Here is a 27,941-nt window from a genome sequence, read left to right as displayed (position 1 = left end):
CTCCACCCCCTGGCAGTTAGGTCATGTGACTTGCTTACTGGTGACAGACCAGTGGTGACCGCCTAGGATGGCAGCCATGTCCGCACAGTTGGTCCTGGCACTATGTCTGATAGCCATTGCTGTAAGATTTTAATTTCTTTGGTTGTTGTTAGTATTAATCATCCACATAACACCCGTATATACACCCGTATATACACTATTATCAATATAGATCAGGGATGGGAAACCTGCGGCCCTCCGGCTGGGGAAAAACTACAGTTCCCAGACAGTTTGGCAGTTCCTGCATGATGAGAGTTGTAGTTTTACAACAGCTGGATAGCTGCAGGTTCCCTATCCCTGATCTATAGATCCTGATTGATGTCATGTAAATGTCACCATCATTGGACAATACTAGTTTCTAGCTGCCATGGTGTAACCTCTTTATGCACACGTGTCATACACTGCCTGTCACATGCGTAAGGGTTACTAGGAAGTCATGACATCAGGGAGCCACAAGGTATTAGATGTGATGAATTAAAGGGGTTATCCAGCGCTACAAAAACATGGCTACTTTTGCTCCACTCTTGTCTCCAGTTCAGGTGTGGTTTGCAATTAAAGGGGTTATCCAGCGCTACAAAAACATGGCCACTTTTCCCCCCTGTCTTGTCTCCAGTTCAGGTGTGGTTTGAAATCAAGCTCTATTTACTTCAATGGAACTGAGTTTAAAACCCCACCCAATCTGGAGATAAGAAAGGGGGAAAAGTGGCCATGTTTTTGTAGCACTAGATAACCCCTTTAAGCTCCTTTTACTTCAATGGAACTGAGTTTCAAACCCCACCCAATCTGGAGACAAGAGTGGAGCAGAAGTGGCCATGTTTTTGTAGCGCTTGGATAACCCCTTTAATATTCCTGTTCGGGATGTATAACATAAGGGTTCAATAGGACACAGTTCATTTTCTTCACTTTTTGGGAATGATAAAGGGCATTATTAAAAAAAGTTCATTTTTTCTTTTTTAGGATTTCTTTTTTAATTTTATATCACAATTTCCCCCCCGTACTTTTATTTTCCCTCCCTTGAAGCTGATTGCTATATTATATTATTATATTATTGCTGTGATATTACGCTTCAGTACTTGTGTCCTGTGGTGTAGGATAACTGTCACTATTACACTGACAGTTATAGCATGTGGCTGGACCTCACAGGCGTACATAGCAGGACTGGAGGTCATCACCTGACCTCTGTCTGACATGGCAGCCATCAGCAACCTTGCGATCGCATTGGGGTTGGCAGTAGGGAGTCCCCTCCTCCTGTCAACCCCGTACGGGCAACAGCAGCAACTATAGGGTTAAACTGCAAAAACTAGTACTAGTCCGCTCTGAGCAGAAGCACCAGGGTATACATGTACGTCATGGAATGCAAATAACATGGCTACCATAACGTACATGTACATCCTGGAGTGGGAAAGGTCTGTGGAGACCCCCTTTAAACTGCATGTACCATTTTTTTTTTTCTTTTCACTACCTTGTCAGTGTCTTTTCAAAAAGCTGCCTGGTTCTTGTTTTCTTATTGTGCACGGACCCGCTGTATGCACTTGAGTTGGCGCAGCGTCCCCAGTGTAAAGATATCCCCTCCCCTTGGTGACGCACCTCCATTAAAATCAAGCATAGCCGAGTCATCTGTATCTCCAGACAGACATAGCTGGGTACTGATAGAATAGAAGATGATGATATGCTGCCAATGTTAATCATATTGTGCTATCAGTGGGTGAAGATTCAGGCGGTACCAACGCAGCAAGTTGCGACAGATGTGGAAATAGAGGGGAGCGACCCACCATTGTGGGATGACAATGAGGACCACCAAATCCTTTCTCTCGCAGGTATGTGCCAGATAGGATCATGGGTTGTGACTCTTGTTTTAACCACTAAATTCGTATACCATTGCTTTGTCCAGAAACTCATATTACATTTTGTGTCACCACATTGTATTCTGTATCAGAAAGGCATTGGCATCAGAAATGTATGTCTGACCATAATGTTAGTATTTCACGTGCTATTCCTTAAAGGCTTTATGTTCATTGTGGTGCAAAACCACTTGGTTTCAATCTTCTTTATTAAAAATGCTGTTTGCTGTACATAATAGCAGGGCTTCTTATCCTATCTAGGCCTCAAAGAACAGTGCAGAGAGTGAGAATATGAAACAGGCCGTCATCCTGCTCTGTACTGCAGACCTCATTCTTTAATGCGAATTTACCATCAGGGACATTCACTTTAAGTTCTGTACATGTATAGCACGGCTTTGAACCGCGCCCTGTTTCCCGCGTACAGCGCAGTTCTATTCCCCGGCACTAAAGCAGAGTAGGCAGGTCGGGCCGCCCCCAGTAGGAGAAAGACCCCCAGCCTCAATGGCGCAGCTCCATTACAATCAATGCAGCCACATTATAGAGGGGCGGGGGTTTCCTCCCACTGGCGGCGGAGCAGCTGGTCGGCCTCCACTGCTTCAGCCCGCGGGGGAATAGAACGGCGCCGTAAGCTGGAACCAGGCCACGGTTTAAACAAAGGACTGTGGCACCGGCATCCCACTCCGGCGCGGTTCTATTGATATGCTACACTTAAGGTACATTCGCTTTAATAAAGAAGATTGAAACCAAGTACTGTGTGCAAAGAGTCAGAGGCTGTAAAGCCTCCTTGCTCCCCCTCCCATCGATATTCCTGCTCGAAAAAAAGTCTGCTGGAAGCTTTCAAATCTCATACCTGCAAACATTTTGTATGAACAGGGCAGGAATCAGATTTGTCAATACTCTTAAGCTTCCAGCTGACTGTCAATCAGGGATGGGAGGGGGAGCAAGGTGGCATCCTTTTTGATTCTTTAGAAGGCACAGATGGATATATGAAAGGTATACAGTGTCTCACACTTCTAACAGCTGTCAAACAGTGTCAACAGTTTGGAACATGAAATTCAGCTGACAGATTTCTTTAAGACAAGGGCTCTCTGGTTAACATGTTATAAGATTGTTGTACTTTGCTACTTTGCTAGATAGTTGGGGGGGGTCCCTATATAGTATAGTTGCTGTGCTCCCTATATAGTAATAATGCCCCTGCTGTGCCCCCATATAGTAATAATGCCCCCTGCTGTGCCACTCATAGTTATAATGCCCCCTTCTGTCCCCACATAGTAATAATGTCCCTCTTGAGCCCCTCACAAATAAAATGCCCACTGGTGTGCCCTCCATAATAGTAATGGTCCGCTTGCTGTGCCCTCCAAAGTAATAATGTTCCCTGCTGTGGCCTTCATAGCAATAATGCTTCCTATACTGGGCCCCTCATAGTAATAATGTCTCCCATGGTTTACCACTTATACCACTAAGCTCCCTCTCCTGCTGTGCACAAAAAAACAAACAAAGCATATCATACTCGTTATCTTATGACTTGTCCATGTTATAGATGATTTATTGCTATATTGTAAATCTATAAGCTAAACATTTTCTTACAGTGCTGAAACAATAAAAGAAATAATAATATTACTATATTGTGAATAGGTGCTGATTCCTTTCTTCCATCATATGAAATAACAGAGGTGAAACCATTATCGGAGGGTTCTGTGAGTTTCTTTTTCCTGTTATATTTATTGTGTTACACATGGTCTACAGAAGAGAGAGATGTCCGAATACAGGAGTTTCTGGTTACTCCCAGGCGAGTTCCAGTGACATCATCTGTTTTTTGTTTGCCTGGGTTGCTGTTAATTGGCTCCAAGAAATAATAAATAAAAAAAATATCTCCATCAAGCCCCACCCCCGAGGAGACTGATAACAGTAACTGAATTAGGGGGAGGAGACAGGTGGTATTTGGCACACTTCTCTATCCCTCCCTGGAACTAGGAGAAGTAGCTATTATACTAAAGGGACTCCTACGCAGGTACATCACTTAGGTTTTTTTTTTACATTAACAGACCGGCTCTAGAGTGGGGATGCCAGTGGCGCAGTACTTTTTGTGAACCACTGCCCGCTTCCTGCTGGTCCCAGTGTGACGATATGTTCTCTCCTCTGTGACATGGCTCCATTGATTCCAATGGAACTGTGTTACAGAGTTGAGGGGCTTTAGTCACAATTGGGGCCAGCGGCCTGCCCCCAATACTTCGGGGCCAGCTGGTGTTCGGGAACAGACTGCAAGCCGGTAGCTGTACTTCACACTGTGAGCACAGCCTATTTTGTACAGCCGCTGTTCATTGAATAGCAGCTACCCAAAATAGTCCTGTCAATTATATTATTCAGCTGCAGACAACCAGTGTATACACTGTGTATACACTATGGCCGTAGTTCCATACACTGTTAGGGTTGGTGCACACTCCGAAATTTGCGCCAATAAGTTCCAGTGGATTCCGTCGCTCGCATCGGCACACATCTCCGCTGGCTCCATAGACACCATTCTATGGCAGGGCCAATTCTGCTGTCCACTGAAAGACATATCAATTCTTTCGGCGGATAGTGGAATTGGCCCAGCCATAGAATGGTGTCTATGGCATGGGTGGAGATGCGCACCGCCGCGAGTGGGTATGACTGACGGAATCCGGTAAAACTTATCCGTGCAGATTCCGTAGTGTTAACCCATCCTTATATATGTGTGGCATGTTTTTAAAATACGTCCTATATGTGAGTGGTGTGTGTTTATATGTAAGTGGTGTATGTGCCGTATGTGTATCGTGTGAGTGGTATATGTACACAGGAGCACTTTACTTTCATTGTTTGCCCTATGATGTATGCAGTATTTCTTCTGCCTCCACAGGATCCGCTGCTCTACCTTATCACAATAGAAGGGAAGCCTTGTACCATGTCCTTGGAGAAGCAGTAAGTGGCTATTGTTGCCTGTGTCACAGGCGGAGGTTAGCTGTATAGTTGAAAAGAATGACAAACTGGGGTTTACTGTATAGTACTGTACTGTACTGTAGAGTAAGTGAGATGGTGGACTCAGGAATTGCATAAATACTGTACGCCCACATTAGGCCAGTGCTAACTCACCCTTAAAGGGGTTGTCTGGGTAACAAAAACAATATTCTAAATAATCCCTCTTCCCAATACTACTTTATGCCTATTATACATTTGTAACCTATCTTGCACCCTTTCCCTATTTTTTTCTCATTCTTATCCGCTCTAGGGGGGAAATTTATCAAACGGGTGTAAACGTAGAATTGTCTTAGTTGCCCCTAGCAACCAACCTTTCTTTTTCCAAAGGACCTGCGATGAATTAAAATTGGAATCTGATTAGTTGCTAGGGGCAACTAAGACAATTCTATTTTAAGCTAGTTTGATAAATCTCCCCCTAGATGTCTAAAATCCTCTACTCTTGATCCAATCTGACCACGCTCATCTCGCTCTTGCGCCCTGCCTTTGTAGTCACAGGACATGTGATCTTCTCTATGGTGGCCGGGTTAGCTGTCTATTGACTTGGTAACCCGACCCCCAGGAGACATCATCTGCAACATCTCCATGCACCTGTGCTGCTTTCATAGACTTCCATATGTCCCTGAGCCTACCTTTCAGTAATATGAAATAAGAAAAATTGTAATAAAAAGCGATCAAAAAGTTTCATATACACAATCAAGGTACTGATAGAAAGTACATATCATCGCACAAAAAATGACATCCACACAACCCCATAGACCAAAGGATAAAAGCGTTATAACAATAGTCATAGAGCAATTTTAGGGAACATATATTTTCTTTAAAAAGTTTTATTTTTTTAAAAGCCAGTTTTACCATAGGACAAATGGCGTAAAAATGAAAAAAACCCCAAATGAAAAAAAAACACACTTTTTTTTTTTCAATTTTCCTACGCATATAATTTTTTTCTGCTTTTGCAGTGTATTTTATGCAAAAATTAAGTCTTCCATTGCAAAGTAAAATTAGTGGAGCAAAAAATAAGGGATCATGTAGGTCTGTAGGGGAAAAAATATAAGTGCTATGGCCTTTTAAACACGAGGAGGGAAAAATTAAACTTGGCTCTGTCGTTAAGGGGTTAAAGTGCAAAAATAAGGTGCTTTTTATCCCATCATGGCAACTTCAATGTTTCAACCAAAAGGACTTTGCCAAGACCTTTTGTTTGAAACATTGCCGTTGCCATGATGGAATAAAAAACACTTTTTTTTGCACTTGTGGATGCTGTTTTTGATCTCTTGAGATGTGGAGCTCCATAGGACAATAGGACTGGTAATTGTTCTTTTTGTATTCAACAGAATAGCTATTTTTGTTAACATTTTGTGCATACAAGGCTTGTGTTGGTCTGAGGAGAGGAGAGCTATAGCTTGTTTACATTGCGCTAACATATAGCTGTTCTATGACATTTATATGTTTATATTATATTTTTTTTTTTTTTGCAGAACATTTTTGCCTATCGATTTTCAAGTATTGATTGATGACAAAGTGGACACGAGGTTATCCAACTTCATAAAGAGAATGGTTGGTCTGATATATAAACATTTCACTTTTTTTTCATTCAGTATCATGATATAATCCAATATTTTGATATCACACTGATCACACTTTGTTTGTGCAGTCCTTTGTAAAAACAAAGTGTGCACAAAAAAAAACAACATGCATTTTGATCAGTTTTTTTGATCTTTTTTTTTTTTATAATGGAAGTCAATGGAAAAACGGATGCACACAAATACATCCGGTTTCTCATCCTTCTTTGCATAAAAAAAAAAAAGGAGTGTGCAGCATTCCTAGAAATGCTGATTCAGCCGATCAGCTGAGGAGCTGGAGACCACCCACTTTAGAGCTGATTGGAGCTTATGACCGGGTGTAAAATCCATTGTTATCGATCGCACATTTCTCTATGTAAACAAGAGCTGTGCACCCAATAACAATAAATAGAAATGGCCACACGAACGATATAGAGATCATTTGTGTGGCCCAGCTTGCAATTCATTGTGCCTTGTATCTCATTGATTGGTGCTCATTTGCGTCCTTGCATGGACCCTTACAAAATACATTAGGTTACTACAAAATCATGACTAACAATATAACTTGTTTTGTTACAGAGGGATTGCTTCTATTCTGGGCAGATTCTGGAATCCACAGGATCATCTGTTACCATTAGGACATGTTTGGGACTGCGGTATCTTCTTTATTATATTAAGCAATGAAATTAGTGGGTTCATTTTTATAATAAATAGCATCCACATCCTAATAGGGGATGAATCATGTTCTACTGAGAGACCCCCCCCTTTATCCTTTAATGTATGTGTCCTGTTAAGATGACTTTCTTTGACCATAACGTCTTCTTAAAATCTATGGCGGCCATATTATTTCACACATCCCTATTCTCCATAAATTTAATTTTAATCATCCTGAAGAAATGGAAGAGTTGTCTTACAATATGCGAGTATACAGTGGACTATTTTCTATCAGAAAGAGTCCTATGATAAAACTTTCCTTTGCATTTAACTTTCTATGTAAAATGATCTAAAAGAAAAGCATTATGGCTTTAAAGGGAACCAGTCAGCACAATTGTGCTGATATGGTTCCCAGCAGCACAGTATAGATCTACTGTGCAGCTCCCCGAGGCTAAAAACCGTGGCTGCAGCTGTAACTTTACATCGGGAAACAGATGTTTTATTACACTGGGAAAGGGGTGTCAACTAGTCATCTGGGCGGGGAGCCACTCGTGTTAGCACGCAGTACAGGGGTGATTGACAGGCAAAGAGACCATTAGTGGCCAGTGATTGGCTGAGTGGCCTGTCAGCTAAGACAGACCGCTCTGAATCTGCAGCGCGCGGGACCCGGGGAGAAGAGGAGCAGGAGGAGCCCTGGACCTGGAAAAGGTAATGTATACCAGTTTAGCAAGGGCTGCAAAGACATCGGTAACAACGTCCCTGCAGCACTTGTTAAACGATTATCGGGCCGTGTAATAGGCCCTGTAAACGAGCACCGATCGGCGCTCATTTACATTTATTATCGGGCCCCTATCGGCCCGTCTAATAGTACCCTTAGAGTGGAATATGTGTCATCTTGTCTGACAGATTTCTTATCAATCCATTACAAAAAAAAGTACTGCAGAATCTGTTATAATATATTATTATTATTATTATTATTATTATTAATAATAATAATAATAATAAATTTCTATGTCCTCTGTATAAATTTGGAGAAAGAGATAGGGCCAGTTCACATGGAGTAAAACTGGCGGAATTCCGCGGCCTCTGTGTCATACAGGCAATCTATGGGAGGGCTCGCGTGCCTCCTCTCTCCGCTCGGAAAAATTGACATGTCAATTCTTACGAGCGGAAAGGCACGGAGAAAGGAGGCATGCGAGCCCTCCCATAGACTGCCAGTATGACCCAGAGGCTGGCGGGATTCTGTGGTGGATAGTTCCGCCGCATAATTCCACCAGTTTTACTCCATGTGAACTGGCTCATATAGTATTAACCCATAGCACTGTGTGCACCATCTCATGTATTCATACAACAGAGATGATGATCTGGTTGTGTAATTACATTTTACATTATAAAGCAATTTTTTGTGTTTATAGAGGAATGATTGAATTCATAAATGGAAGCTTTATCATCGAGCCCCAACATCGGACACCTGGGCCTCTCCATGTAATCTATAAAATGGAGGCCAGTGAAGATGTACCCATTTTCATATCTGAGAATGACACAAACCTGAATGATCACGGTCAACAGCGAAGTCTTCTAAAACCATTAAGAACAATTGATAAGGTATGGCACCATGTCTGGATATGCTGAAAAATGAGTGAGTTTTAAAGGGGTTGATAAAGAGAAGAGTGTTGGCTTATGGAAACACTGGTCGTGCCTGAGTTTTGTAATAAATTTATGTCTGAGCAGACCTTCATGTCAGTCATTTAAGTACCTGAAGCTGTTAGGGCAAAAAGACACATGGGGGGAAATTTATCAAACATGGTGTAACGTGAAACTGGCTCAGTTGCCCCTAGCAACCAATCAGATTCCACCTTTCATTCCTCACAGACTCTTTGAAAAATGAAAGGTGAAATCTGATTGGTTGCTAGGGGCAACTGAGCCAGTTTCACTTTACACCATGTTTGATAAATCTCCCCCATGGTACCTTTCAAAAATACTTTTATTGTCCATTGCAAAGTGTCAAAAAGGCCCAAGCTCCTGAAGTACAGAGGGCTAGAACACCTACTCACTCCGCCTGTCATGTGTTCCCACATTTCTTTGTTTACATAATTAGAGCCTGATAGATTTTATGGGCTCTACCATCTAAATTGACAGGCTTTGTCATGTGATTAACATTACCAGACTTCATTGCAGGTGTTTTTCATGTGATAAATGATCTGATTAAGCCCAGTAATGGTCCGTTTACACGAAGCAATAATTCGCCCAATTGATCGTTTAACGATTTTGAAGCAACAATTTGGTTTTTATAAAGATCAGCATTTAGACGTATAAATCGTTAGAAAAATCGTTATTGCGATCGTTTTTAAGATCTCCTAAGCCCATCTCACGAACGACCAACGACATTTGAGAACATGTTGAAAGATCACAATGAACGATTTCTCACTGATAGTTTGCTGTTTTAACACGAGCCGATTATCGCTCAAATGTGATCGTTATGGCGAAAATTCGAATGATAATCGTTCACGTGTATTACACGAAGCAATTAATATTTATACTTCCAGCCAATAATTGTTTTGTGTAATAGCTCATGCAGAAAGGCAGCAATAAGCTGATATGCACAATGTGGGCTAAGCGTTGCCTTGAACCAAATCCCCGATAACAATAGCCAGGGCCTACTGGCCTTTGTTCCATGAAATAGAAATGGTGTCCCACCCTGCAGCTCCAAGTGCTCCCCCCACTCCTCCCCACTCGGTGCTTGTAATAGCGCCAACAGCGAGCAGGGAACAAGAAGCAAGCAAGCAAAATATTGGGCCCGTATAATATGCCCCTAATGCTAACTACTTGGCAGTTTAGACAAGATGGCAGAGCCCCTATAAATGAAGAAACACAACAATACTGTAATGTGTGAACACAGCCTGAACCTTCTCTACATATGGGTTAAACTTGTCACAGTTTCTAATGGTAAAACATTATAATCACTGGCACACAGGCTCCACACGCATGTCTCACTCTCTGGCATGTGCATGAGCCCTAAATCACAGTATTCACACCTGGCAGTTCTTTTGGAGAATGACGGCCTTGCTAATGGTGTTACGTTGCAGCCAGATTTAGTTATCTGCTCAGACACTGTGACTCAGTGCAGTTCTGTGGTTGCAGCTGGCAGGAAACTTTGTACAACAGAAAGCTGAGCTCTTCCCCCACTTGTTCTAGCGATCAGTGGGGGGGTCTCGCGCCTCGACTCCTCACCAATCAGACCATTTGACATGTCTATCAAATTTTTTTAAAATTTTTTTAAACAGTTCCCCCAGTCATAAATGGAAAACATAGATATAGAGCAGACATTGGCATTATAAATGTTATTCTATATTATACTATTAGGGTATACAGCTGTAGCATTGGCTGGTGGCAGTCTGTGATGTAGGCTACTCCTAGGGGTGCCTTTAGACAGAGAGATTTATCTGACAGATTTTTGAAGCCAAAGCCAGGAATGGATTTGAAAACAGGAGAAATCTCAGTCTTTCCTTTATGACCAGTTCTCTGTTCATAGTCTGTTCTGGGCTTTGGCTTCCAATGCACCCTTAGGGTCCATTTACACAGAAAGATTATCTGACGGATTATCTGCCAAAGATTTGAAGCCAAAGCCAGAAACAGACTATAAACAGAGATCAGGTCATAACGAAAAGACTGAGATTTCTCCTCTTTTCAAATCCATTCCTGGCTTTGGCTTCAAACTAGAGATGAGCGAACCTGGAGCATGCTCGAGTCCATCCGAACCCGAACTTTCGGCATTTGATTAGCAGTGGCTGCTGAAGTTGGGTAAAGCCCTAAGGCTATGTGGAAAGCATGGATATAGTCATTGGCTGTATCCATGTTTTCCAGACAACCTTAGAGCTTTATCCAAGTTCAGGAGCCCCAGCTAATCAAATACCAAACGTACGGGTTCGGATCGACTCGAACCCGAACCCGGTTCGCTCATCTCTACTTCAAATCTTTGGCAGATAATCTGTCTGTGTAAATGGACCCTAATTAGACTCTCCTGCAATGCTTATTAGGCTACTGCCTTCACTAAAGAGCCATCTAGCTAGCTTTGACACTGAAGAGAGTAGTCTAGGAGGGAGGGCAAGAGGTAAAACACACAACATGGACAAGGCCTCTTCCTAGGGGGGACTCCAGTACAGCCGCAGAATGGTTGAGCCGCCTGGAGACGACACGTCTCGTGCGGCAGCTCAGACCAGGAAGTGGACGCAGGAAGGGGGTACGGGGCGCCGCAATATGGGACCCGGCGCTGGAACCAGGGATGTAAGTAACCTTCGCCATCCATAACCACCCCCTCCCCAGCCATATCTAAAAAATACGGCCGGGCCGGAGTACCCCTTTAAAGGGGTTATCCAGCGCTACAGAAACATGGCCACTTTCCCCCTCCCTTGTCTCCAGATTGGGTGGGGTTTGGAACTCAGTTCCATTGAAGTAAACGGAGCTTAATTGCAAACCGCACCTGAACTGGAGACAAAAGAGGGGGAAAAGTGGCCATGTTTTTGTATCGCTGGATAACCCCTTTAAAGGGAACCTGTCATTACTTTTATGTCACCCAAGATATTCTCTCCACCCAACCAAATTTGATTGATAGATCTCTTTGAATACAGGGAGACATCTATGAATCAAGACCTAGGGGGCAGGTAAAACAGTGTTCTCTGCTGTCACCTCTGTCAGTGACAGGAACTGTCCAGAGCAGTAGTAAATCCCCAAAGAAAACCTCTCCTGCTGTGGACAGTTCCTGACATGGACCAAGATGGCAGTAGAGAGCACTGTGTCACACTGGAAAGAAGACATCACTTCCTGCAGGACATACAGTGGCTGATAAGTACTGTAAGACTTGAGATATTTTATTTTAAATAGTAATAGTAGTAAGTAATTTACAAATCCGTATAACTTTTTCACACCAGTTGATTTGAAGACATATTTTTTTCTCCGGAGTACCCCTTTAAAATAACTTATTATAGTCTCTAACTGGAACTGCATTGTAAGGTTTGTCTGGTGTCCCCAGTGCCAATCTGTGGTGTAACCTAAGAGGTAAACCCGTTACTGGTTACAAACAATGTTCTATAATAGTTGATTGAAACTTGATAATTATGTGTGAACAATACTTCTCAGTCTATGGTTTGTGTCTTTCAGATTACACCACCTATTTTTCGTACGAAGCGATCTATGAAGGTGTCCTTGTTTGTAACCATAGAAGCGGTGGGTATTATATATTATTTATATACTGTGTGCTGCATTAGCTAGGTCTTTCTCCTATTCCAGTGAATGGCTTCTTGGATTAGAATGCAGTTCTAAGATCTACCCATTGCATGTATCTGCCGAGTGTTGGGGTGCTCAGTGTTTAGCAGTATTATTTCTCAGCTATGAGGCCATTTAGTGCTGAAAATGCTCATTCCCATTCATACAATTATAGGCATGAATAAGATTTACATTTTTGGCATGTTCTTATAATCTTATCCCCAACGTTATAGCTTAGACCCAAAAGTTATATAGGACATCATATAAACCTTTTAGTCGAATTTGGCAAATCGGACTCTCAGATCAATTTCGGATGTAGGTCCGGATTCAGATGTGCCTTCATTACCCAGCAATTGCACACCAAAAAATGTACAGGAGCAGGGACTCCTGCCAAAGGCAGGTGTCCCTGCTCCTGTACAATGTGGTGAACAGCTAGGCAGGGCAGAGTGCTTAGGGTTTACATTTCACTGTTGTTCTAACTATGGTTCTCCTTTTACATTATGGTCATACAATATGGAAATGACATATACATTTGCATAGTGACTGCATTTAGTGTGCTTACTGCATTGTTATTGAAAAGATATTCCATGTCATCTGTGTCTCATCCATTTATACCATCTCCGGTTATGTGCAGCAGGCAGGCTGTGATTACTATATCTTCATCACATATACATCCGCCACATATGGCGGATGTATATGAACAATTCGAGCTTGCCTATAGTTCTAATATTTTATTGGACAATGTTATATTAGATCTTGTGTACAGTTTTGTTCACATTTGTTACAGTGCAAAGTCATTGGTCCCAGTCCACAAACTGTCCTCACCAGGTTACTGCAAGTGTTTAGTTACATCAACACAGTAAGTACGCTTCTTTGTTCTGCAACAGAAAGTTTGTGTTCCTTATAAATGGATTTAAATCCATGTTTACTTAGTGAATTAACCCTTTGTCCATCAACAGTTTTTTCTTTGTTTTTTGTCAAAAGTTTTGATGGATCTAGGTCTGAGTGTGCAGACCCTTACCAATCGTGCGAACAAGGGGAAGAGGACCAGTCCCCGTTTATGCCCCATTGACTTTATGAGGTTGTCTGATCACGTGCCAGACATTTGTAATTTACTTCTATTAAAAAATCTCAAGGCTTCCATTACTTGCTTCCATCAGCCTGCTGTATGCCCTGCAGGAAGTGGTGTATTCTTTCCAGTCTGAAGAGCAGGAGAAGTTTTCTATGGGGATTTGCTACTGCTCTAGACAGTCCCTGACATGGACAGAGGTGGCAGCAGAGAGCACTGTGTCAGACTGGAAAGAAAACTGCAGGACATACAGCAGCTGATAAATACTGGAAAACTTGAGACTTTTTTTTAATACAAGTAAATTACAAATCTTCGGCACCAGTTAATTTCAAAGAATTTTTTTTTTTTTGTGAACAACCCTTTTAAATGAGATCTTGTTCATACTCTTTTCTAGAAGTTTGTTCCACTTCAAATGGAGGTATTTCTATCTACTGTTGATCTTTGGACAAAATCGAGTCCATGTGTCATAGCGGATAGTGTAAGTGACACACTAGAGAACTTCATTGATTGGCTGTCAGGATTACCATCCTCCCAGAGACGTTTTGATCTACCTCTATTAATTGTGTAAGTATTGACTCTGCTGTTCAGCTCCCTCTGACGGTATCAGTCTTGTAGATTGACATTGATAACAGCCTAAAATCTTAAGTCCTATTCTCATCACATTGCCAAAGTGCATTGCTGGTATACACTGGGGTATGCATAGAGTCCCCTGGCCTGACCATCAGGTGTAGTATTTAAAGGGGAATGATAGTACTACAGGGACTCCAGCCCCCAGTATCCAAATTTCAGCAGATTTTTTAAAATGTATCTTTATTTGCAAATTATTATTTGGGCTCTTTAAAGGGTTATTTTTAAAGAGGTATTCCGATCTGAACTAACATAGTTATACTTGTAGGGCACAAGTTAAATATTTTTGCAGATACAATCATTTAACATACTTGTCCTCTTCTCCTGATACGCTGCTCTTTACCTCCCATTATTGACAGCTCGTTGTCTAGGTAACCGACAACCACTCTGCTCCAAAAGCAGCAGTCTGGCTGGTGTATATATACATCTACATTACAGCTATATATACACACACCAGTCAGACAACTGCTTTTAGAGCAGAGTGGTGGTCGGTAACCTAGACAACGAGCTGTCAGCAGTGGGAGGGAAAGAGCAGCATATCAGGAGAAGGGGACAAGTTTGCTATGTGATTGTATTTACAAACATATTTAACTTGACAAGGCCTACAAGCATAGCTATATTAGTTTCAGACGGGAATACCCCTTTAAGAACACACAGTTTTTTCCTTTCTTTGTGAGCATGTTTTTGAGATGTTTTTAATGAATTTTAGTAGAAAATGTTTTGTAATTTGGATCCTGGGGTCCCCTATTACCATTCTCCTTCAAATAGTTTTTCTGTACATATCCTGTTTTTTGCAGGACACAAAAGCATAGCACCAGCTAGTAGAGATGAGCGCAACTGGAGCATGCTAGAGTCTGATCATTCGGCATATGAATACCGGGGGCTGAAGAAGTTGGATGCAGGCCTCGGTGTCCTGGAAACAGTGATACAGTCTATGGCCTATAGCTGTATTCATGTTTCCAGGACTCCCGAGGGCTGCATACAACCTCTTCAGCCACCGGTATTCATATGCCGAACGATCAGATTCTAGCATGCTCCAGTTGCGCTCATCTCTACCAGCTACAAAACACTATAGCACAGGTTGCCATGTTAGAGGCTCTTGTTTGCATTTCTGAGGCTCCTGAACTAGCTATTAAAGGGGTTGTCCAGTGAAAATCTTTTTCTTTCAGATCAACTTGTGTCAGTAAGTTATATAGATTTGTAATTTACTTCTGATTTTAAATCTCAAGTCTTCCCATACTTATCAGCTGCTGTATGTCCTGTTTTTTTTTTGACACTCTGCTCTCTGCTGACATCTGTGTCCGACACAGGAACTGTCCAGAGCAGCAGCAAATCTCCATAGAAAACCTCTCCTGCTCTGGACAGTTCCTGTCATGGACAGCAGAGAGCAGAGAGCACATGTCAGACTGGAAACAACACACCATTTCCTCCAGGACAATCAGCAGCTGATAAGTATGGGAAAACTTGAGATTTTTTTAATAGAAGTAAATTACAAATCTGTACAACTTTCTGAAACCAGTTGATTTGAAAGAAAAAGATTTTCGCTGGACAACCCCTTTAATGTTACTCCAAAAAGAACACATTCTACATAGTCTGAATAGGTGCTAAACCTTTTCCCTTTTTTCTTTTTCTTAGTGACGGACAACATTCTGGAGCTGGAAAAACCTATTTTGGACAGATGTGCTCTAACAACAATGGAGCAGTAGTTACGGTATCGGTCATCCCTAGATGGGCTTATATGAATGATGGAAAACAGATAGATGGAGTCCTGAAATAGCATCCAATGCCACATCTTCACATTTCTAGGAAGGGCCTATTATATGATGATGAGGAATATGATTATGCTGATTATGATGAAGATTACAATAATGATTATAATGATGATGAGCGGCACTATTATTATCATGGTTATTGTTAGTAGCTGTTAATATGATGATGATTACATTGTATTTAGGAGATCTTAGCAAATTCTAAGATGTAATACACAGATACCTTGATTACGATACAGAAAAGATGAGCTGTAGCACAAACCAATCACCACAGGGATCCTGTTTTAGTGTTTTGCCTTTCCCCAGGCAGAATGGGGCAGCGGCCTACCATTTTTTTTCTTCAGTCAGACACCTGTGGAAGGTGTATGACCAGCTTTAGGTTGAAGTAGTCGTAGTCAGGGCCATATGCATTTTAGTCGATTATTGTCAATTAATGTAAACCACCAAAATGTAGGACATTTTACTTGTGTTCAGATCTAGGTCTAAGCAGCTGCCTACTACAGAGTTGGGTTCTATAGACAAAGCGATCGGTTGGTCACAGGAAAAACAAGCAACACAAGCTAGAGGTTGGGTTGGACAGAAGCCGGGTAGGGGTGGCTGCTTGATGAGATGCCTGAAGCAAACTATTAAGGCTCAGCACCTTGCTTTAGCTTAGCTCAGATCAACACAGCAGGAGAGGTTCTCTGTGGAGATTTGCTACTACTCTGCACAGTTCCTAAGATGGACAGAGGTGGCAGCAGAGAGCACTGTGTCAGACTAGAAATATTACACCACTTCCTGCAGGACATACAGCAGCTGATAAGTACCAGAGAAAACTTGAGATTTTTTTTTATTAGAAGTAATTAACAAATCTGTATCATTTCTGGCACCAGTTTATATGAAAAACATTTTTTTCAGCACCCCTTTAAGGGTTTGGTGTAATGTTAGTAACAACAGCAGATTATATGCATCTTACATTCTTTTTATGTATACAGTTTCCAGAAGGACTGTCTCTAGAAAAGTTCTCCTGCCTCATTTCTCACATATTGGGCCACAATATTGGGATGCTACATCATCATCATCATTCCGGTGAATGTTTCTGTCCAGCTTCTCCTTGCCTTATGGATGTCAACATGCCGTAAGCTCGGTTTTGTATTAGCAGCTGTATGTTGTGTGCTGTAGAATGGGGCTGACTAAACTAGGGGTTTCATCATTTTCTTTTCACCACACCTCCGGCAATATGCAATAATTCAGCTGTTTTTATTTATCTTAGCATTTTGAGGGAGGGTTTTGTTATCTCCCAGGTTTATTTTGTAGGCGGAGACTAAAGAGGGAGAGAGAGAGGTGAGTGTTCTGTTATATGGGTATAAGGTTGGTGTACGGACAAATATGAATCAAAAATTTCAATACTATTGTTCTCAAGGGAGCTAAGAAGTTTTTGACAGTAGTGGACTGCCCTCTCTCCTCTTGGGAACATATGCACACGTAGATAAAGGCTATGTTCACACGTTTTTCAGCTCAGTTTAAAATTACGTCCGTCATTTTGAGTCTAAAATAACGGACATTATTTAGCTGCTTAGCTGGTACATTAGTCTAGTTTGGGATTACTAATTCCCCTTTGGGTGCGGCTTAATTGAAAAGTCCATTGGATTTAATAGTAAAAACAGAGAACGGTGAAAAAAGAAAAACTGAGTATGAACAAGTAATAAAAAACGTCCGCTGTGTGCAAAAGACGTCCGAAAATAATTGCCATGATCATAATTTTGACGTCCGTGGCAAAAACGTTATTCAACGTTATTCAATACATTGTGTGCATTGGACGTCCGTCCGTTGCATTGCAGTCAGTTAAATCGTCCGCTTTTTCTCTATTTTTGACGTTGTGTGAACATAGCCAAACAGTTATTGGAGGTATTATCCTATTGTATTTTAGCATCAATTAGCTATGGGTGAGGAATAAAAGGACAAATAAAAAAAATATATACTCACCCTTCAGCTTGCCTTCTGTCCTGCTCTGCCACCTCTTCAGAGTCTCTGATGGACGTGCACTTATGACCAGGGCTGTATTAACAGCTGCTGCTGCCCTAGGCACTAAGCCTGAAGACACCCCATCTTCACGCACCTATTGGCGATACCAGACCTGACCAATACCACCATACCCCCCACCCCCCTGGAAAAGACACCAGATTTACTGGCAAGTCTGAACGGGAGGAGGGAAACAAAAAAAATAAAAAAAATATTTTTTTCTGTCCCCCTGCTCCCTGGTGCTGCCCCCCTGCAAGGTGCTGCCCTAGGCACCGGACCACGGGTGCCTTATGGTAAATACGGCCCTGCTTATGACTGTGAGGCCAGTTATTGGCTGCAGCCCCCTGTGCTCAGTGCTCAGGAGGCTTTTGAGTGGGGACTGCACTGCATGAGAGACAGCTGAAAGGTGAGTATAGCTTTTTTTCTGTGAATAATATTCTCAAAGGGTGTTTCTGCATTTCTTGTGTTTATATGCCTATCCTTTGCCACTATGGTAAATGCTATACTCTACGTCTATCTCTTTATGGTACTAGTTTTCACACTTATATAATGCTCTTATACTTGCCCAGATTGGCTGCAAATTCAAAGACTTTTAGCAACTGCAGCTTGAAGGAATTCCATAGTTTTGTCCAGAAGACAGGAGCTGCGTGCCTCCTGACACATCCATATCCAAATACAAAGCCCCTAGCGGATCCCTCTTTGTGTGGAAATCAAATTTTGGACACCGGGGAATCATGTGACTGTGGAACAGAAGTGGTTAGTAATGATAAAACTTTACCTTTTACATATTGTAATCCATCATGGTGGCATTAAGAATGTATGGAACGTCACACTTGGTGGTTGCCAACTTCTATCAGCGGCTAAGGCTAGGTTCACACTGCGTTTTCAGCATCCGTTTAACGCATCCGTTTTTTGCAAAAACGCATGAAAAAGGGATTGCAAAAAACGGATTCATTTGTGTGCATCCGTTTTTCCATTGACTTCCATTATAAAAAAAACGGATCCGTTTTTTTTGGCGGACCAAAACGGACCAAAAAACGTTGCTGACCCTATTTTTCTGGACGTTAAAAAAAACGGATCCGTTAAACGGATGCTGAAAACACAGTGTGAACCTAGCCTTATAGGCAGCATCAGGGGCCAGCACAGGAGATAATGCCGATGACAGCAACTAGGCTATTAGAACCTGCATGATGGCATCTAATCACCTTACTCCCCTGCAACACAGTCAAGGGTTAGGGTTAACAGTCAAGGTTAACATGGCAGCCTGTGGATGTCTAAAGACCCCTATGATGGGTAGGATGTAATAGGAGAACAGTAGCAACATAGTACATTGCAGTGTTCAATACAAGGGATCAAAAACATTGCATAGTCAAGTCCTCTGGGGGGACTAAAAGTAATACAAAAAATAAATAAAAAAATCCCATGATAATTTTGCACACCCATGTAAAAAGCCCCTTAGATTAACATAATAATACATCTGTATTAAATTACCCAAAGTGTGGCTGTAATATGGATGCTAGTGAGGAAGCAGCCAAGGCAAGTTCTTCCCTTACAAAACTGTGTACGCTTCATTAATATAGGTTCTGGGAGGGGACCTTATTCTACAATGGTGCCCAATAGCCCTTATGCTGGTGATGCTGAGATCCATTTGAGAAAGAATGGTGGGGGATTTAAGAATTTTTTTTCCCGTAGGTTTCGCCATAAAATTTTCGCACATTTTTGAGCAATGGCTTGTTTGCTCTAAAATTTTAGATTTTTCTTGTGATTTGTATACAAATTTAACTGCGCAAAAATTTACTGCATTGCACAATTTTTCTGGTGAACGCATTGATAATTCCAATATCTTCCAATAGGAGTGCGGGAAGGACGCTTGCTGTGACTATAGGACATGCACCTTGAAGCCAGACGCCAAATGTGACAGCGGATCTTGTTGCTCAAAATGCCAGGTAGGATTTACATGACTGAAAGTTCATAATAACTTGAATGCTGTAAAATGTTTGCCCAAAATGTCCATTAATATGTTTATTAGAGAATTATAATTGTGTCCTGGCATAAACGTTAACCAATATTATAATTCTATACACTTCATTTAAATCAGGGGTATTAACCCTTTAAGGACCGTGCTAACTTTCGTTTTTGCGTTTTCGTTTTTTCCTCCATGTGCTTAAAAGGCCATAGCACTTGCATTTTACACCTACAGACCCACATGAGCCCTTATTTTTTGCGTCACTAATTGTACTTCGCAATGACAGGCTGAATTTTTCCATAAAATATGCTGCGAAACCAGAAAAAAATGATATGCGCAGTGAAATTGAAAAAAAAACAGCAATTATTTTTCTTTGGGGGGGCTTCATTTTTACGCCGTGTGTCCTATGGAAAAACTTAGTTGTTATATATGTTCCTCAAGTCATTACGATTAAAACGATATGTAACATGTATAACTTATATTGTATCTGATGGCCTGTAAAAAATTAAAACCATTGTTAACAAATATAAGTTCCTTAAAATCGCTCCATTCCCATGCTTATAGCGCTTTTATCCTTTGGTCTATGGGGCTGTGTGAGGTGTCATTTTTTGCGCCATGATGTGTTCTTTCTACCGGTACCTTGATTGCGCATATGCAACTTTTTGATCGCTTTATATTAAATTTTTTCTGGATTTGATGCGACCAAAAATGCGCAATTTTGCACTTTGGGATTTTTTTGCACTTACGCCATTTACCGTGCGAGATCAGGAATTTGATTAATTAATAGTTCGGGCAATTACGCACGCGGTGATAAAAAACATGTTTATTTATTTATTTATTTATTTTTATTTGTAAAATGGGAAAAGGGGGGTGATTCAGACTTTTATTAGTGGAGGGGATTTTTTATTAATAAAAACACTTTTTTTTAACTTTCCCTTACAGTAATATGAAGCCCCCTGGGGGACTTCTATATACACAGAACTGATCTCCCTTTGAGATCAATCCTGTGTATATAATAGAGCAATGATCCATCAGATCGGTGCTCTATTATAATGGTCTGCTGCAGACCATCTGAATAGATTGCCGAGCCGGGATCAGCATCATTCCGACGCTGAGCCCCGGCCGGCTCATTAGAACGGATCTCCCATCCGCGATCGCATCGCGGGGGGGAGATCCCCCACTGGACACCAGGGAGAGGGGGCACAGCTGCTATTCAAATGCCGCTGTCAGCTTTGACAGCGGCATTTGAATAGTTAAAGGGGTTGTCCGGCGATAAAAAATTATTCACAGAATAACACACATTACAAAGTTATACAACTTTGTAATGTATGTTATGTCTGTGAATGGCCCCCTTCCCCGTGTTTCCCCCCACCCACGCTAGACCCGGAAGTGTGGTGCATTATACTCACCGCATCTCGTGTCGTCCACGGTCTCCGATCCTCAGCAGTGACGTCTTCTTCGGGAGACCGGCGGATCTTCCTGAGTGCCGGCCGCCCTCTGCAGCGTCATCTGAAGCTCAGCCGCGATTGGCTGAGCATAACTGTGCTCAGCCAATCGCGGCTGAGCAGCTGATGACGTGGCCGTTCAAAGCTGTTCAAAGCAGGAAAGAATTTCTTTGGAAATTTCTGCAGCTCTGAACAGTTACTGTCACCGATAGAGGTGGCAGCAGAGAGCACTGTGTCAGAATGAAAAAAATACATCACTTCCTGTAGAGCATACAGCAGCTGATAAGTATGGGAAGACTTAAGATTTTTAAATAGAAGTAAATTACAAATCTATAAAACTTTCTGAAACTAGTTGATTTGAAAGAAAAAGATTTTTGATGGAGTACCTCTTTTAACTTGCGGCCCTTCGACTGTTGCAATACTCCAATTCCCATCATGCCTGGAGAGCCAAAGCTAAAGCTTTGGCTCTCCAGGCATGATGAAAATTGTAGTTTTGCAACAGCTGGAGGGACACAGTTTGACACCTAGGTTATATTGCAACCTTACCCACCATAGCATACAGAGGTAAAATACCTCAGTAAGGTTTCTTACATATTTGTCTATGTTTACTTAGTTTCTTCCATCTGGGACACTATGTAGAGAAGAATCAGATGAATGTGACTTACAGGAGTATTGCTCTGGAACCATGGCAGACTGTCCTGAAGATGTCTTCCACCAAAATGGCAACCCATGTAATGGCAACAGGAGTGTCTGCTTCGATGGCATTTGTCAGAATATTGATATACAATGTGCGCAATTCTTTGGTCCAGGTATCTATCTCATGTTCCATTATATAACAAACATACATTTATTTGTTTAGAATTAAAGGGAATCTGTCACTAGGTTTATCTTGCTTTAAATGAGGGTAGCATAAATTAGTGACAGAAGTGCTTAACAGGTGTATTACTTACATTATTCTGTTCAGCCGGTCTCCTAATATGCAGGAGAATAGGATTATTGCCACACCCCTCTCCCCGCCCTCCAGCTGCTAATTGACAGGTGACTACCTATACACAGCATGGATAGATAACTGCCAATCAGCAGCTGGTGGGCGGAGTTTTTTGCTTCTCATGAATATTGAGGACTTCTGGGCTCATGCACATAATGGAGAGGACTTATTGCACATGTTATTCAGGAGGTTATCTCAGAACAATGTAAGTGATACATCATTCTGTTTAGCTTCTCTGTCACTAGTTTATGCTACCCTTAGATAGGATAACCTAAACCTGCTGACAGAGTCTCTTCAAGCTTCCAGGTATTCCGGTATCATCTATGAATTGCTCTTTCAAGCTCATACTCCTGCAGCCCACTGGGGCTGACTATTATTAACAAACCTAACAGGGATTCTGAGCATTCAACTGAAATGGAGAGAATTTTAGCTCGTGTGGCCGTCTTTACATGGCCTTCTTCTTTTTTTTTTTCTCAGCTTCAAGAAATGCAGACTTGGAATGCTACCAAAAGCTGAATGTCATAGGAGATAGATTTGGAAATTGTGGAGGAGTCAAAGGATTGTATAAAAGTTGTCAGCCACAGTAAGTAGTAACAATTTGTATCTCATTTAAAGGGCCACTTACTTTAAGGGTACAAACACACACAGCGTATACGCAGCAGATACGCAGCAGATTTGATGCTGTGTTCAGTTATTTAGATCTAATCTGCTGCGTATCTGCTGCGTATTTGCTGTGTATCGCAGCAGTAAATACGCAGCGTATATGCCGTGTGTGTTTGTACCCTAAAGGGGTTATCCAGCATTAGAAAAACATGGCCACTTTCTTCCAGAGACAGCAAACCAAACCAGAGACAAGAGTGGTGCTGTTTCTGGAAGAAAGTGGCCATGTTTTTTTAATGCTGGATAAATCCTTTAAACAAAGATATCGGTGGGAGTCCAGATGCTGTCATTAATTGCTAAAATGAAAGGGCAGAAGCTCTCATCAGGGTGATGTGCCAGTTCGTTCATACTGGCATTGTTAGGTTCTCATCGGGGAGTGGTGTAAATATTTATGGAAAGTTTGAAGTGTCACTGTCGTTATAACTTTCAAAATCTATATCAACTGTAGATGTGAAATAAAGCAATATACATTCATTATTTTTGTTGTTGTTATCATGCTGGAAAACAAAGCTGAACTTACCAGAAATCCAGGTCCAGTCTCCAGAGGGCAGATTTTTTGACTTTTGCTGGTTAAAAAAACACAAAACCAGTACTGAGAATCATGGCTCAGTTTGTCCATCAATCACATGACTGCCTTCTCTCTGTGAGCTTTCAGATGGCCTGGGAAACACTGGACTTCCTGTTTTTTGACTCTTTGAGAAAAAGAGAGTCAGAAAACAGGAAGTGCAGTGTTTCCCATGATAAAGAATGTAGATTGCAAACTTGCTTTATATCACATCTACTGGTGATTTAGAGTTTGAAAAATAAATTGTTCCTTTTGTGTCTGTAGGGATGTATTGTGTGGAAAAATTCACTGTGTGATATCAGATGGAAAAGGTATTTTCAGATCAGACATGGCCATTTCTTACTTTACCTCCAAACATCACATCTGTCTGTCGGGAGACCTTTTGACTGATCATATAATTGATCCTCTTTGGAGCAAGGATGGGACAAAGTGTGGAGAAAATAAGGTAAAGAGAACAGATGGGTATATGTTACATACACAGTGTAGAAAGTAATTTTTAGAACTTAAAGGGGTAGTGCACCAAAAAATTTTTTCTTTCAAATCAACTGGTGCCATAAAGCGCCAGAGATTTGTAATTCACTTCTATTAAAAAATCTTAAGTCTTCCAGTACTTATCAGCTGCTGTGTGTCCAGCAGGAAGTGGTGTTTTATTTCCTGTCTGACACAGTGCTCTCTGTTGCCTCCTCTGTCCATGTCAGGAACTGTCCAGAGAAGGAGCAAATCCCCATAGAAAACCTCTCCTGCTCTCCAGACTGGAAATAATACAACTTCCTGCTGGGCATACAGCAGCTGATAAGTACTGGAAGGCTTGAGATTTTTTAATAGAAGTAAATTACAAATCTCTGGCACTTCATGGCAGCAGTTGATTTGAAAGAAAACATTTTTGGGTGAACTACTCCTTTAAAGGGGAAATATCAGCAGGTTAGACAAATCTAATCTGCTTATAGCTCCTTATAATGACGCTGAGGAGAAAGATATGTGTGTTACCTTCCTCCTCAGCGCCGGTCGGAGAAATCCTCACTTCGGTGCACTGTTAGGAGCCCTGCCGCGTCATTGTCCTACTTCTTCTTATGATAATCAATGGAAGGGACAGGACGGATGATGCAGCAGTTCTTCTAACAGTGCACCGGAGCGAGGATTATTCATGAACTTATTGTAATGGGAAACCTCTGGATTTTGTAGCTTTATTCTTTTTTTTTTGCTTATTCTTCTTTATGGCTGAATTATTTTGCATAGCGCATTTTCCGGCGTACAATACGACTTTTTAACCCTGAAAAATCTTCATAGAAATCGGGAGTTGTCTTATACGCCGGGTACGGACACCCCATACGGTGGGGGGGGGGCTCAAAAATGGCCCCATCCCCACCATATGGGGCGACCACTATAGAAAAAACAAACATTTATCTCACCTTGAGCCCGTTCCCGACATCGGCGCACCTCCCGTACCGTTCCCGGCGCAGGCAGTGTGACGTACACTATGACATGGAGAGAATATGGAGTGTGACGTACACTACCTGCGCCAGCGATGGATCCTCTCTCGAGCAGCCGAGCTTCTCATCGTAGAGGCTCGGAGACGCTCGGCTGCCGGGAGAGCTTCGGGAGAATGAGATAGGCGCAGGAAGTTCCCGAAGCCTCTCTCATTCTCCCGAAGCTCTCCCGGCAGCCACGCGTCTCCGAGCCTCTACGATGAGATGCTTGGCTGCCCGGAAGAGGTTCGGCGATCTCCATCTCCGGGTAGTTTACGTCACACTGCATGCGCCGGGAATGGTACGGGAGGCGCGCCGATGCTGGGAACAGGCCCCAGGTGAGTTAAAGGTTTGTTTTTTTTAAAATTTTGCTGCGGTTAGCCCCCGCCTGACCGCAGCAGGACTGTGGTCAGGCAGGGGTTTACATTTTCCGGTGTATAAGGCGAAATCTGCTTAAAAGTCAGGGGTCGTCTTATACGCCCAGAAAATACGGTAGATTTTCTTTTCCCTTTTTTTTTTTTTTTTTTTTTTTTTTTTTTTTATAAATATGTATGTAATATGGCAGCTTTTAAATTTTATTCATTTAATTTTGGGAAATAAGGTAAAAAAATCTGACATAAACACAAATCTAGTATTTTTTTTTGTTATATTCTGTTTAGCATTCTCCAACATTATATTTTCAGACATGCATCAATAAAAAATGTACCGACATCTTCAGGTCAAATGCAACTTGCAAGAGGGAAACGACTTGTCATGGTCATGGGGTAAGTGTATAGCAGATCTGCCATACCGATCATGGTTATATTATTAAGATGCAGACGTGAACAAAAGTAAAAATCTCCTTCTTTGGTTAAGGACATACATGTACACAGGTGGTATTTACTCCTGTAGAGTGACCCATTGATTCAGCTCATGATAGGTCTTCAGACTTCCTCGCCTCAAAAAGTTTAGATACAAAAAATAAAGGAATGTCTGTTTTTTTATACCTTTATTCCATTTATTGTTTCACCCAGAGACTGATAAAATATATCATTATAATTCAGATACAGAATACAGCTTAATAGAAGATATGGCCTAGATATGGCTCACCAGCGGATCCTACACTATGTCAGCTCGACTCATGGAATCAGATTTAAAAAGAAAAAAAAAAAAAAGTAGACTTTAGATGAATATTTTAATGCCTCTTTTTTTCTATTTGAGGTCTGCAATAATAAACACCAGTGCTACTGTGAGGCTGGCTGGAGCCCACCATTTTGCAGTACCTATGGAAAAATAGGCGGAAGATCAGGCTCAAATGATACTGGTTAGTGCTTTCCATTGTTCATTGAATAGTTTCTTTAAAGGAGAAATTTGGGCCTCTCTTCCTGTCAATCATCCCACTGAGAGCGCTGACAGGCAGAGAGCAGTGACTACACACGAGCGGGGAGCCGCCCAGATGACTGCCACCCTTCCTCTGCCTGCTGCTCGCCCAGGTAATAAAGCTTTCTTTCTCCTGTATAAAGCTTCTGTTGCAGCCACTCAGCTGCAGTTATTAGAAAAAAAACTTCACACGTCACTGAACACGTAAAAAGTTCTCATTGGTCGGGGTCTGTGTGTTTAGACTGTGACCGATCAGGAGAACCAGCGGGGAAACGACCGTGCTGCCATGTGTTTCTCTCCCTGCCCTGTGCCTGTGTGAGCTGGACGGCCCCATAGACATTACATTATGTGACTGACCTAGTCACATGACACACTGAGCCCAGACTTCACCCTCAGACCCCAACCGATCAGAATATCTGACTTGTCAAAGTTTTTTTTTTCTAATAACGGTTAGATTTTATCTAGTTATAATTCCTAAGCAGGATAGAATGTAAAGCTGTTTCAGGGCATTTCTGTGACTACCTTGGCTGCTATGTGTCACTTCTCTGGATGTGCTGCCCATTCTAAACAAAACTTTTGCTTTGTATTTGATGCAGAAGAAAACAGCGGCAAATGCCCCAGTGCGGCGGTTGAAAATCTAAGGATATGGCTTTTAATAGTCTTTCTAGTAATCTATCCTGTGATACTCATCATTGTCTTCATTTTTGTACAACGTTTCTTATCCACGTAAGTTTGATTTTCTTATATTGCTTGATATAGCATCTGAAGTGGTGTTTGAAAATTCTGGAACCTATATTTTCAGTAAATGGTGTAGTCTTTCCAGTCTGACACAGTGCTCTCTGCTGCCACCTCTGTCCATGACCAGTAGCAAATCCCCTAGCAAACTTCTCCTGCTCTGGACAGTTTCTGACATAGGTGGCAGCAGAGAGCACTGTGTCAGACTGGAAAGAATACACCACTTCCTGCAGGACATACAGCAGATGATAAATACTGGAATACTGGAGATTTTTAATTAAAACCAAATTACAAATCTATGTAACTTTCTGAAATCGGATGATTGAAAGAAAATAGATCAATGGAGTTCCCCTTTAATACATAAGCAGATTAGGCCGCCAGAGGGAGGGCAGCTCTTATTCACCAATACTGAGAGTGGTTCTAGGCCCTATGATGTCTAAGGCCATAATAAGCAATATAGAAAGGGTTATCTTGAAAACATACTCCTAGCATTGTAAAAATGTAAACTTTAAACATGACAAGTTGCGAACTTAGACTAATTCATACCAATAATGTTATTTTATAGTCTTATAATTTATTGTTCTATTCATTTCTTAAAGTAATGCAAAATCCATCTCTGATTCAACTGAAGACAAAGATGATGATGATGAGGAGGAATGAAGCTGACAAATGATCCACACATTTTTTTCTGTATGTGTTAATAAAAATATATGACACTCCTTTACCTATTCAGAAATCCAATATGTCCTTACAACTGTTTACTTTGACCCAGTGGTATTTGACTGAAGACCTTAAAGGAACCCTGGGGGCCCTAAAGATAGCTGGATAAATAGCTGATAGCAACACCGCTATATGAGGCTCTCTATCTGACATTCCACGCGTATCACTGGTCTTCATAAATGGTAGACTAAATCCCCGAGCAGTCTAGTGGTTATTTATACT

General features: G+C 41.6%; 1 protein-coding gene across 1 annotated transcript; it reads left to right on the top strand.

Moving 5' to 3' along the window:
• Positions 1 to 12: 12 nt before the first annotated feature.
• Positions 13 to 27,723, top strand: LOC138803029 (disintegrin and metalloproteinase domain-containing protein 9-like). Its single transcript, XM_069986855.1, has 21 exons — positions 13 to 121; positions 1,742 to 1,856; positions 3,516 to 3,577; positions 4,759 to 4,820; positions 6,350 to 6,428; positions 7,013 to 7,089; positions 8,503 to 8,692; positions 12,245 to 12,310; positions 13,137 to 13,208; positions 13,813 to 13,982; positions 15,681 to 15,756; positions 16,789 to 16,931; positions 18,385 to 18,571; positions 19,669 to 19,761; positions 21,840 to 22,035; positions 22,692 to 22,797; positions 23,704 to 23,884; positions 25,589 to 25,669; positions 26,106 to 26,208; positions 26,861 to 26,990; positions 27,599 to 27,723. Exons 1-21 carry the CDS (start codon positions 68 to 70, stop codon positions 27,657 to 27,659), a joined length of 2,304 nt encoding a protein of 767 aa, XP_069842956.1. The 5' UTR covers positions 13 to 67; the 3' UTR covers positions 27,660 to 27,723.
• The last annotated feature ends 218 nt before the right edge of the window (positions 27,724 to 27,941 follow it).

This window comes from Dendropsophus ebraccatus, chromosome 1 (assembly GCF_027789765.1).
Source record: "Dendropsophus ebraccatus isolate aDenEbr1 chromosome 1, aDenEbr1.pat, whole genome shotgun sequence".
Lineage (NCBI taxonomy): Eukaryota > Metazoa > Chordata > Amphibia > Anura > Hylidae > Dendropsophus > Dendropsophus ebraccatus.
Note: the sequence above shows the minus strand (reverse complement) of the source record. Positions and strands in the feature narration are given on the sequence as shown.

What these genes read in the sequence shown, in the direction of transcription:
- LOC138803029 (XM_069986855.1), top strand. Translation starts at nt 68, where the DNA reads ATGGCAGCCATGTCCGCACAGTTGGTCCTGGCACTATGTCTGATAGCC. An exon ending in GATCTACCTCTATTAATTGT is followed by an intron (nt 13,983 to 15,680) that starts GTAAGTATTGAC and finishes TCTTTTTCTTAG; the next exon opens with TGACGGACAACATTCTGGAG. An exon ending in TATAAAAGTTGTCAGCCACA is followed by an intron (nt 22,798 to 23,703) that starts GTAAGTAGTAAC and finishes TTGTGTCTGTAG; the next exon opens with GGATGTATTGTGTGGAAAAA.